At 43.0% G+C, this 11,903-nt stretch overlaps 1 protein-coding gene across 3 annotated transcripts in view; it reads right to left on the bottom strand.

Annotated features, from left to right (window-relative positions):
- Positions 1 to 11,903, bottom strand: part of atosb (atos homolog b) — a 29,077-nt gene that overhangs the window by 435 nt on the left and 16,739 nt on the right. For all 3 annotated transcript variants that reach the window (XM_015973219.3, XM_015973217.3, XM_015973218.3), the window contains 8 exons: positions 8,760 to 8,939; positions 8,089 to 8,214; positions 5,277 to 6,599; positions 3,304 to 3,362; positions 2,901 to 3,000; positions 2,631 to 2,789; positions 2,235 to 2,303; positions 37 to 242 (listed from right to left, as the gene is read on the bottom strand). In XM_015973219.3, coding sequence (XP_015828705.3) covers positions 37 to 242; positions 2,235 to 2,303; positions 2,631 to 2,789; positions 2,901 to 3,000; positions 3,304 to 3,362; positions 5,277 to 6,440 — 1,757 coding nt within the window. In that variant the 5' untranslated portion in view covers positions 6,441 to 6,599; positions 8,089 to 8,214; positions 8,760 to 8,939. The remainder of the gene's footprint in view (positions 1 to 36; positions 243 to 2,234; positions 2,304 to 2,630; positions 2,790 to 2,900; positions 3,001 to 3,303; positions 3,363 to 5,276; positions 6,600 to 8,088; positions 8,215 to 8,759; positions 8,940 to 11,903) is intronic.

Raw genomic sequence — 11,903 nt, 5'->3', positions numbered from 1 at the left:
AGGCACAAAGAGAAAAGAAGGAAACCATCATTATACCTGAGATGTATCAAGTAGCAGAGAACCTTCTTCCTGTAGAGCGGTGTCCCCCCGGGAGACGCCTCGCCTTTCCCCTCAGCGGCCTCCTCCACCGGCACCAGGAAGATCCGGTGGCGCAGGAAGGTCATGTGATTGACAGGCATATCTCCAAAATTGTACGTCGCCAGAAACATCTTCACCACAGTTTTGTTGGGATTAAATAAGGTCTGAGGAAGCATATCACAAGCTAAATTTACACTTCAGAAAGTAAAGAAAAGGTCTACACACAGAAAATAAAGCTAAAACTGATTCTTAAAAGCAACATTTAAAGGTGCATTGTTTAAAGATGAAGTAAGACTGACATCCTGTGGTCAGTTTTGGTTACTGCAGCCCATTTTACAGACACACAGGTTCTGTTTCACGAGTTTTGCGGCTGTTGCCAGTTACAGATCAGTATCAAAAGATTCAGATGATGAATGAAGACGAGTCACTCTCAGTATGTTGACTATAAGTACATTTCACTGTAATATAGGGAGCCTAAGTCTCCTCCCTTATTGGTTGGCTCATGGGTCCCAGAAATGATGGTGTTTCGACCACGCCTGTCACGTACTTTAGTCGGCTTGTAAAAGTTCGTAATTAGCATGACTACACACCAGAAATCGCACGTCACATATGTGACGTCACCACATAATCTCCTCTTCCCTAACGTAGATGCTACTTTCCAAATGGCCAGATTTATGGTGGTTCTTTCCTCCTGTGGGAAGTTTGCTCAACTTACAGCCCTTTTCCCTCAGTTTTCTCCGTGTCTGGTTCGATTATGTATCTTTTGTGAAGTGCGTTTGTAGTCCAGGACTTATTTTCACACAAAACCTAAAATAGTGTTTCCCCCGTTCAAATATAAGCGAGTTCTTGGTCAAAATGTGTCTTTAAAATTCACGGACATCATGTGTGAAATCCATGGCACATAACAAGCAGAATTAGAAAATAGCTTTTAGCCCCGTTGACTTGCATTCATTTATTCGTTCTTCCGGGGACCCGTGGTCCGGAAGTAGATGACTTACTCTCCCCTATAGAGTTGTTGGTAATTGAAAAAGTAGCTTCAGATATTTTTAAAGACAACAATTGTTTCGAATCCACCGTTAGCATTGTTAGCTCAACGTTAGCCTCTAGCCTTCTTCACCTGATATCAAAGAAAAGCAAAAAGATGCCATGGCTTCTTAGGGTTACAAGAAACAACTTCTGGGTCGCCTCTGTTGGTGACTTTACCAGCTGGTGTTGAATTACAAATGTGAGCGCTGCAGCACCAACTCGGCAATCACACGGGCTCACAGGTTGTATGCAAAGACTACGTCCCTCTTTGGCTTTTTTTGAAAGGAGAAAAATTAGAAACCGCCCCAACCGGTTGAGAAGGAAATCTGTTTAAATGTAACTTTCCTTCCAACAAGACTGAGACAAACTATTTTGTGATTATTTTACTGTCAAATTCGTACATGTTGCGTCTTTAATCTTGAATATTGAAAATCGTCTTTCTCTTCCATAAATAAATAAATAACTAAATAACTAACTAAATAAATAAATTGCATTTCTTGCTGAAATGCTGTTTGAATGCTGGATAGCTTAATAGCTGAACTGAAGCTGAAAGTACGCAAAACTGTCAAAATGAGCTGAAAAATGAGAAGCAAAAAGCACCAAAATGTAAATAAAGCACAAAAAGTGAAGAACGGAGAAAAAAAATCATAAACAGCAGAAAACAGAAATCTGAACATTATTTAAAAATCTGGACAGCAGAAATGTCTAAACACTTGTTGTTTGAGTAGGACTAGTTTAAGTTTAATTTTTACATTTAGCTGAACTGAGAAATTAGCAGCTTATGCTGAATTCAGAAACGGATTGCTGAAGCTGCTGAATAGCTGAAGCGAAGCTGAAACTAAGCTAAACTGTCAAAATGAGCTGAATGTATTTAAAGATTTAGAAGCAAAAATCACCAAAAAGTGTAATAAAGCTCAGAATAAAGGTGAAGAATGGACAAAAAATGCTAAACAGCAAACTGAAATCTTTGAACATTGTTTAAAAACTAGACAGTTTAGATGTGTACACGCCTGGCATTTCTGTAAGAACAGTTTAATAGTAAAATTTTCACAATTAGCTGAATTGTGAACTTTAGAAACATGCTTTACAGCATTCAAACAATAAATAAATAAAGGGGGGAACACACTCACCACTTGTATGGTCCCTGCTTTAGGTATGCTGTATCCTTTCTTTCCTAGAGGCTCAAGAGAGACGACACCCTGCGAGGGAGAGGAAGAACAGAATATTTCCTGATATGTTTCAACTTCTACATGATCAGTGGTTATTTACAGGAAGTAACATTCAATCCTTTAAAGTGAAGGATGTTCAAATGTATTCTGCACCACCCGAACAGCACTTTTTAAAATGTCGTTGTACACGTGACGACGAGAAAGACATGGCTTTCTGCTTCTGAACACACCTACCCTTACATCCCGAATCACTTCAAGTTCAGGTTGGACATTTTGATCTTTGGATTCCCCTTTAACTGTAATTATCCATTAGGATGCTAACTAACCACAGAAAACCTTCAGACATGGCAGACTAACCAGGAAGGGTGAAGGGGCGCTGTGTTCGGAGATGTCGTAGTACGTAACCTGCACCGGTAGGGTGACGTGCTGCGGGCAGTACGAGCCGCTGGCGCCGATCTCTGCTGTGAAGCCTTCGATCTGCCCTGATGGGGAGAATCGGCCCTTAAGTATGGATTCCTGTGGCACAAAAAAAACAACTGAGTTACACCTAAAACAAAAGAAAAATAAACATATATTTTCACTTTGAACGGTTTTAGATTTGCTGTGATGAATTTCAAAACCGTGAACCTCAAAATTGCCGAGTAGAGATCTGCTGATGGAGGAGGAAGGCCAGCTTGAGCGTGTCGCACGGCCGGTGTCGGTCTGCCTGCCGCTGCGCAGCTGCCGACTGAGTATGGCCACGAACACACACAAAACAGAACGACGGTTAGCGGTCATGATTACAATAATTTCGTCTCAACCAATATGTCACACGCCTGTGAGCAAATTTAGGCCCAGACACAAAACCCTTTCATTTGGAATAACAGCAAACATCCCTTTTACTCCCACCTCGACTCCTCGTGTTCCTTTTGCTGAAGTCAGACCGACTGACATGGAAATGATTTTAAATCAAACTCTTAAATCCAGTTTAGAAGCTGCAGTTTTTTAAACTTAATGACATTTATAATTAGAAACAGAAGTGATGACTCACCTTTTTAATCTCAACCCATTCTTCAGTCGTCTTCCTGGTCGTGTGCAATCTACGGCAGTCTGAAGGAAGAACACACAAACAAGTCCATGATCACTCAGCTGGTTTTCACTGGAATCAGAATAAGAGTTTAAAACAGCCATGTGGGAAATAACGGATCTATTTTATGAAATGAACATAAAAACTTGTGTTTTTATTGTTATATGAGAAGATTTGCTGGATTTTGGGAATCACTTTACTTACTGAGAACTGACTAGATGTTGTGGCAATATTTTTTCCGACTTCCAGATTCCCGTTCAGCGTAAAGGTCGCCCATCGGTCTGATGACTCCTCGCTAGCTGAACCTACACACCCTCTGCTCGGCGCAGACCTCTCACCCATGGTTAGAACAGGGTTACTTTCAGCCCGCTGTCAGCTTGTGGTCTCATCTTTATGTGCCATTAAATCCACAAACAGCAGCATTTCTTTCACCGACTGTTTGACTGTTTTGCTATTCTGACCTCATCTCTAATCGAAACATTTTCTAATAAAAATATTTCTTCTTATTTTGTGTTTAAAAACAACTTTCTTTCTTTTTTCACTGAACTAGAGACCAAACACTTCTGATCTCCGTGGACCCTGTTGGGTCAGTTCACTTCCAGAGATGTTTTAAGCAGGACACATGGGTGTGTGTCAGTGTGTGTGAATGCATGTACATAAGAGGCACTCACACTCGCGTTAGGGAACAATGGACCTTCCCTCAATGGGTTTTATTCTGGAGCTGCTCTGCCTGTTCCAGCGCGGTGTGATAAAGAGCCGGCTGTCACTTCATTCTTTTCCTTTTACTTGTTCATGCAGTTTGTGCCTTTTTTCTTCTTCTCCCATCTTCTTTTACTGAATTGCCCATGCTAACAAATGTTCTGCTAACCCTGACTGAAGTACCCGGTATCTTCATTTATTTACGTTTTTTCTAGGAAATCCAAGTTTTCTGTTCGTGAAAGTTAAAACACCGTGGCTTGAAATTTTTGGCGCAACTTAAAAATGCCTAAACTGGACTTTCTGACTCTGTTTTTATGGTGTAAAGCAGATAATCTCTCAGAAGTTATATTTCATTCCAAGTCCGTCCCTGACCTCTACAATCATTTAGCGAGCCAAGAGCACTGACCAATAGACCAATGGTATCCACAAGAGGGAACTGCCAATCACTGAGAATCCGCCCCAGTTAGCTTAGCACACCAACGGAAAAGAAGCAGGAAGTTTACCGTTTATCAATTACTCGGCAGTCTTTTACTTCTGACAGAAAAGGTAAACAATTTAAAATCCTTCGGTAAAACTCGCCAAGAGACGTTCACGACTGTCGAGTAGAACTTACGTTGGAGACGCTTTTAAAAGATGGAGGATGCTTCATGGTCTACGAGGGCTCTAAACTGATGAAGAGTTGGTGAAGTTTCTTTTAGCCAGTTAAATACTACGTTTTTATAGTATTTTAGAGAATTGTAACCAAAGTTGCATTTAAATAAAAGAAATAACAGTGTGGTATGCTAGGTTTACCATAGGCTAATATTTAGCTAGCTTGAATGCTACCTTGACCTGCATTGAATTAATGTCAGTTTGTAAACTTCAAGCTAACCGTGGAAGAGGAGGGAGGGGAACGAGTATGGATTTATCATTTGTGTTTTGAAGCTAAGTGATTAGCATTAGCTTTCAACCTTGTGCTACATCAGAGTATTGTTTTAGCCCCATCCAACTCTGCTTTCCCTGCATGTGCGTGGTGTTAGTCGTGGCTTTCAGCTCCGTCCAGAAGGTGGAGCAGGGGCAGGAGCTACAGCCATTCAGATGTCTTAATCTCCATCTCTCCCTGATGACCTCATTCTATGAACCACAGCTTTAATACATTACATTAAAAATGTAAATGTGCCAGCTGTGTGTGTGTGTGTGTGTGTGTGTGTGTGTGTGTGTGTGTGTGTGTGTGTGGTTGTGCACGTGCGCGTGCTAACCTTAGGCCCGTCCCGTGCTGTGGGCAGCAGGTGGGTCCAGTATGGTGCGGCTTTAGCATCAGTGCTTCGACATGAAGCTGGGCCTAACCCTGAAGTTAGCAAAGACAACCTGCTTCTTTTGGACGTGGAGGGACCCTCGTCTTCTGAGCATGACTCCGATGCATCGCTCGGCGACAACAACCTCTTTTTGGCCGGCCAGTGACCTCCAGAGTGCAGACGATGGCCATTACTACTGGGGGTTTTCTCCCAGGAAGCCAGACCGCCAGAAGAGGAGGCAGCTTGGGTAGCACTTCGCTCAGGTGGAGAGGATTCGAGTCCAATGTCCCATTCGGTTGCTTCCCCAGGCTCCTGCATTTCTGTGTGATGTGGAGGAGAGAAGGGTCCGGGGGGACTGGTGGGGCTGGCTGGATTTGGAGTTTCATATGAGGACATTTCATATAAGTGGGGACTGAGCTGTCCTCCAGAGGAGCCATTACTACAGCTGTCATGTCCAGGGCTTCCCAGTGAGTGGGTAGGATTGCGAACCCCGTTAGCTGTATCTGTCCTTGCCGAGCCTCCGTTGGAGTAGCCCAGGTCACAGATGGGGGGTGATTTAGGTGAGAGAGGAGCAAACGCATCAGGGATGGGCCTGTCATGATTGTGCTGAGCTGGGCGACGGGAGGGGTTGTGATTTGGGGACAGAGGTGGAGACCTGGGTGACAGACCGCCATCAGAGTCTCTGTGCTCCACCGGAGTGTAAGGGTATGGAGAACCAGACCACACGGGCCCAGTCACGGACCCAACCCCGACACCTTGAGCTGGGGCCGACCCACACAGCACCCCTCCCTCCAACACGTCGCTGTCTGATTTGTCATCCAGGTGGGAACGCTTATGAGTCAACTGGGGCTCTTCTAACCCCCTTTTCACACCCAACCGGCCTGGTCTTGGTTGGCCTTCAGTGAGGGATCCCGTGGAGGTAGAAAATCCCCCCATCTGTGAGAAAATGGAGAGCTGATAGACCTTTTGAAGCCTTAACTCCTCCTGGTCCAAGCGCCTAGGTGCTCCTGCTCTGACTCCAGGATCTAGTCCATCTGATGGGGATGCAGACGGAGGCAGGTCCCCTTCCTGTGCCGGAAGCTCTACTGAAGCCTTTTTATGGGCTAATTCCACGTGAATGTGCCGCATGATGTCACTGCTGCCAGAAGAGCGTCTCAAATTACTTTTGTTGCAACGCAGTCAAGAAGGTGTTCACAAATACCAGAAGGTAGATCTAGATTTCCCTCCTACGGTTTCCACTGTGATATCATCAAAGTGCGTGAATCAAGAATCTGAGCCACACAACATCTGAAAGGAACAAAACACTCTAGTTAGAAATAAAAAAGCACTCTGGCATGCAGCAGAAGAGCAGAAATATAAAACTGGATCCTCTTAAAACCAGAAATGTGTCATTTGTGTTTATGCACAGCAGAGAAGACACAACGGAAACAGCTTAACCCTTAACTGTCGCGACGGATTTCAAACATCTGCTAAATTGCTTCTTGAATCAATTATTCAAGTTTGAAACCCCAGAGTGACATCCTCTCCATACACACATTGAAAATTATTCTACTTCTTTACTTTATTTAACATTTTTTTTACTTTTTGATGTATTTATTCCAATCTGTCTTCTAATTCAAAAGGGGTTGGGCTCTAAAGGGTTAAATCTGAAGCTGTTTTACAAACTCAGACAGGGAATAATTCAGCCTGGCCAGTGCATCGTGCTTCAGCTGATCATCTACTGTAGGACGAGTTTCCATTTGATGGCTTTTTGGCAACCACCTTCTTATTTTTTATCGGTCAAGCTATGTTTTCTTTGCTGTTTGTCAAAAATTCAGCAACATAAACTGGATGTTTTAAAGACCAAATTCATTTTTGCAGTGGTCTCCATTATAAAGGAATCCCTTTTGAGTCTACCTCTGTGGGAACAAAGCTCTGGCGCGCCTGTTTCAGGAAGTAGAAGTGAGCCAGAGCCGAGGTGCGCAGCAGACGACAGCTGTTGGAGTCTTATTTCCTTTATATTTTGACATCTCGCCTCTGATTGGCCAACAGCAACACGACTCTACCACTGACTCGGTTTGCTCCAAAACGTTGATGTTTTATCACCACAATCAACACAAGTCGGAGTTGCTAATGCTAACGGTTAGCTTGCTGCCAGCTGAGACGTGCTCTGCTCTCTCCTGGACTCTAAATGAACAACAGCCTTCCCTGCCGTGATCCAAGATGGAAGATGCCATGAATGCTCATTTTCTATTTGACGTGCATCACAGGCTTTTCAATTCAATTCAATTCAATTGTATTTACATAGCGCCAAATCACGACAAGAGTCGTCTCAAGGCACTTCACACAGTAAACATTCCAATTCACAGTTCATTAAGCCAATCAGAAATAATGTTTCCTATATAAGGAACCCAGCAAATTGCATCAAGCAATACAGCAATCCTCATACTAAGCAAGCATGCAGCGACAGTGGAGAGGAAAACTCCCTTTTAACAGGAAGAAACCTCCAGAGGATCCTGGTTCAGTATAAGCAGCCATCCTCCACGACTCACGGACCCACTACTTCTCTGTTCGGTGCATTTCCCCACCTGTTTTCTATCAGCAGTGCGGGTAGAAGACTATTTTCATGTTTAGCCTGCATGTGAGGCTCAGAGTGACAGATCATATTTAATTCAATTCAATTCAATTCAAGTTTATTTATATAGCGCCAAATCATGCCTCGTTTAAATAATAACAAGTAAAAAAAGTGGTTTCTCAGTGAACTTGGCCTTTAGGAAGGATGCGATCGGCCTCTCACCTTTGTGCCACCCGTTCCTTGCATTATTCCTCCTGCGTGGACAACCTGACTCCGGCACAACATCTGAAAGTTGCGTCAAAAATGATTCACTGATTGAATTTGTCCTCTTCCATGAAGTTAGCTGACCTTAAAGGACAAAAGAGTTAAAGCACAAAATTCAAATTTATTTCTGTGATTGTAGATGTCACTATGACTGAAATGATTTGCAACTTTCTGTACAAAATATAGATTTTTCATGAGTTAAAGGGTGAAATTTTTTAAAGCCTATAAGCCACGCCCACTTTTTAATCATTTTCAAAATATAGCTTAAGGGTCCGATGATTAACATATCTGCCAAGTTCTGTGAAAATCCATCCAGCCGTTTCGCTCAAACAAACTTTTTGACTCTTTAGCGCCCCCTATTGGTGAATCCAAACAAAATTTAGTAGATAAAGCTTACTGTTCATACTTTGTAAGGGTCTAGAGTCTCATTGTTTTATCTTGAAAAATGGTGAAGATATAATCAATTAGGACATGTGCTAGCTAGCGCACTGAATTTGACGTGGTGTCATTAGCCCAATTTTTGATAATTTTGCATTTTTCTTCATCACAAAAACTTAGCTTATGCTATAGATCATATCTTCAAAGTTTGAAGTGATAAAACCTCTAAGGTGCTGATGGTTGAATCTTACCAGCAGGGGAGGAGCGTCAACAGCGCAGGAGGCTCTTAAGACAAAATGTCTCTGAGTCCAGGTTACTACCAATTCTGTTGCAGCTCCCTCTCAGATTGGCTGACAGCCAGGTACTCCCTCCTTGGTCACCTGGGTATGAGGCGGGGCACGGCTGTGACATCATGACTGGGTCATTCCTCCCTAAAGAAGCAGGAAGAATCTAAATCAACAGCATATCAAAGTAAATGGTCTGCATTCATGTGGAAACTGTTCAGAAATTTGAAAAAAAATAATAATAAAAAAAGGGACAGAAACGTGTCCATTTATGTCCTTCTGTTTGATGAAGAGACAAAGACATCAGACCAAACCGGGACGAGACCCAGCGAGAACCGCCTCATGCATTCACCGACCCAAACCCCAACGACTTGATCATCACACACGAGGGAACCACTTGGGAAGCCAACTTGGCACCGTATGGCGTCGGACCAAAAGACGTAAGCCGTTTCCCAACCTACTTGGACCTGGATTTGGGAATGCTGGGTGCTGGGAGGGGTTGCAATGAGCTGTCCCCATGGCAACCAGCAGCCCAAGGATAACGACTCCTTTGTACTTGGCCACAAAGAGGGAGAAAGAGAAGCACAGCTTCAGAGAGTTCAAGAGGGTCCACGGTGGTGGGGGTGTGTGTGTGTGAAGAAGTTTCAAAAGAAAATAAATAAATAACTAAATAAATAAATATTATACACACTAAATGGCTGATTTTCTTTTGAGACAGAGAGACAAAAACACAAATATTGACGTGGTTCGTTAAAAATAAGCTACTGATTCGTTTTAATTAAAGTGTTTAAATATTTTCCTCTCGGTGGAAATTAGAAGGCAGCTAATGCGACGAACACCCTGCTGGCTCCGAGTTGGTTCCCATTCAGATATTTAATACCTAAGCTAATCACATCCCCCGTTCTCTGACTTTTAAAGCATCACAGAAACAACGTGTTGATGCATTAAACCATCTCGAACATACGGACGATGCTGAGGAAGTGGCACAATCATTAAATGTGAGCACGATCCCAGCATTTACGGGAAAATCTGCGTAACAAGACATCTTCATCTAGAAGCGTTTCTGTTCCGATATAATCAGCTGGAGCTGGTATTTCGATGACTTGGCTGGCAAATTGTGTTTAGATGACATTTGTGTTTCACGTCTTTCTGTGAGTCACGAAAATCTGCATCTTCACATTCAAGGAGAAAACTGAAGTTCAGAAAGGACATGACACAAAATAAATACACGTTCAACCTGCAGGCTGTTTATGCAGCCACTGACCTGAGGGAACACCGTTTGTTCCTCGCTGCACAAAGAACAGTCAGGGGTGAAATCTTAGTCAACTGTAATTCATCACCGAGCATATGGCCTCTTTGCATTCACATTTTACTTTCAGGAAGCCTCAAGTTAGACAGATTATGCACAAAAACACAACAAATCGAGCTGTGGAGCACACGTTTTCTTTAGACCATATCAAGTCATTCTCTGCATCACTTCTGATGCAGCTTTTCAAACTGTCGGCACCCTATAGGAACAGCCACTGCTGTATTTAACCACATCTGGCAAATCACTCGTCTGTGTTGTCCAAGTGGAACGAGGCAAACGTGCAGAAGAGGAGTAAAGACAGAATCTTTAAGGTTGCATAAAAAATGTTCTCAAATCCAGGATATTCATTCATAATAGATAAATCACCGAGACATGTGTTGTTTCCACCAGTGAGGGGTATTTATAGTCTCTGCCTGTGTGCCTATGAGCACCCAAAGGTTAAGTTCGAGGTTCCACCTGATTTCTGACCTTGGTTTGAACAGGCAGCGAGGAGCAGACAGCTGGCACAGACCGTCAGTCCTTCCCCGTCTCAACCCAGCAGCCAGCAGCGGAGAGGCAACACTCTGGCTTCACCCCGAGGCATGCTTGAGGGTTCAGGGTGTGTGCAGTGATTCAGACTCAGGAACTCAGGAAATTCATTACAGCATTGCTGAACATTGTAATGGGGCCAGAATACATCATTACCTCTAATCTACTCGTACAAGATCATCTGCATCGCACTTGTAGAAATTGTGATACAGAAAAAATAACAAAACAATCCCTCTCACTTGAATAAACATAGACTAAAATGATTAGAACAGCATGTGTGTGTTCGTAGATAATGTAGCGCAGGGGTGTCAAACATGCGGCCCGCGGGCCGGATCCGGCCCGCAAGCGGGTTAAATCTGGCCCGCGAGATGGTTGTGTAAACTTTATTTTCATACTTTACAATGTAGAGTTAAAATAAACATATCTTTGTGAGCAAGTTTTCTCTGTAATGAGTATAAATAAAAGAAAGCTGCGCTCAAGGCTCACACAAGAACTTGAATCCCATCCTGAAGTTGGCCGCCACTCAGGATGTGACTTCTGATGTTGATGTGCTGGTGAAAGCTAAAAGATGTTAAGTAAAATGAGTCAAATATACTTTAAGTGCTGCATGAAACTGATCTTACCATGTGATCTGTAAGCTCTGAATCACTAAGGAATGTTTTTATTTGTTGATTTTTTTTATTATTTTTTTATTTTCAAGTACACTTCAGGTGTTGTACTTGTACTACACTGTCCTCAGGCTCCAGCCTTGTTTTATATTGATTGTATTAAAACAAAGAAAACAATCTGAAGTATTTTTTTAATTTACCGGTCCGGCCCACTTGGGACTAGATTTCCCTCAATGTGGCCCCTGAGCTGAAATGAGTTTGACACCCCTGGTGTAGCGTCTCTGGGAATGACGTGTTTTGTAGGCGTGGTCCCATTTTCTTGCTAATCTACAGACTCAGCTGCCGTCAGCTCGTTCAATGGATAAAAGGACGTTTCTACAGACTTTCACACAGCCGGACCCATTAATGATTAAGAAACCTGCCATTTTCAGATGACACAACAGGCTTGTTGTAGCGACAACGCGGGTCACGGCTACGAAACTGATCTCTGATCAGTTCTCTTCTTTGAACCCAATCTTCATCCGATGACGAAACGTCCTCACAGAAACTCAAACGAAAAGCATAGAAACTCCACAAGAAGTCACTAAAGTCGACATTTTATTCGGGTGCAAACACAGATGAAACCGCGCGCGCCTTTAAAGGAGCACAACGTAGACGTTCCCGTCT

The sequence above is a fragment of the Nothobranchius furzeri genome, chromosome 17 (assembly GCF_043380555.1).
Source record: "Nothobranchius furzeri strain GRZ-AD chromosome 17, NfurGRZ-RIMD1, whole genome shotgun sequence".
NCBI lineage: Eukaryota > Metazoa > Chordata > Actinopteri > Cyprinodontiformes > Nothobranchiidae > Nothobranchius > Nothobranchius furzeri.
The sequence above is the reverse complement of the archived record's forward strand: the minus strand, read 5'-3'. Positions and strand labels throughout refer to the sequence as shown.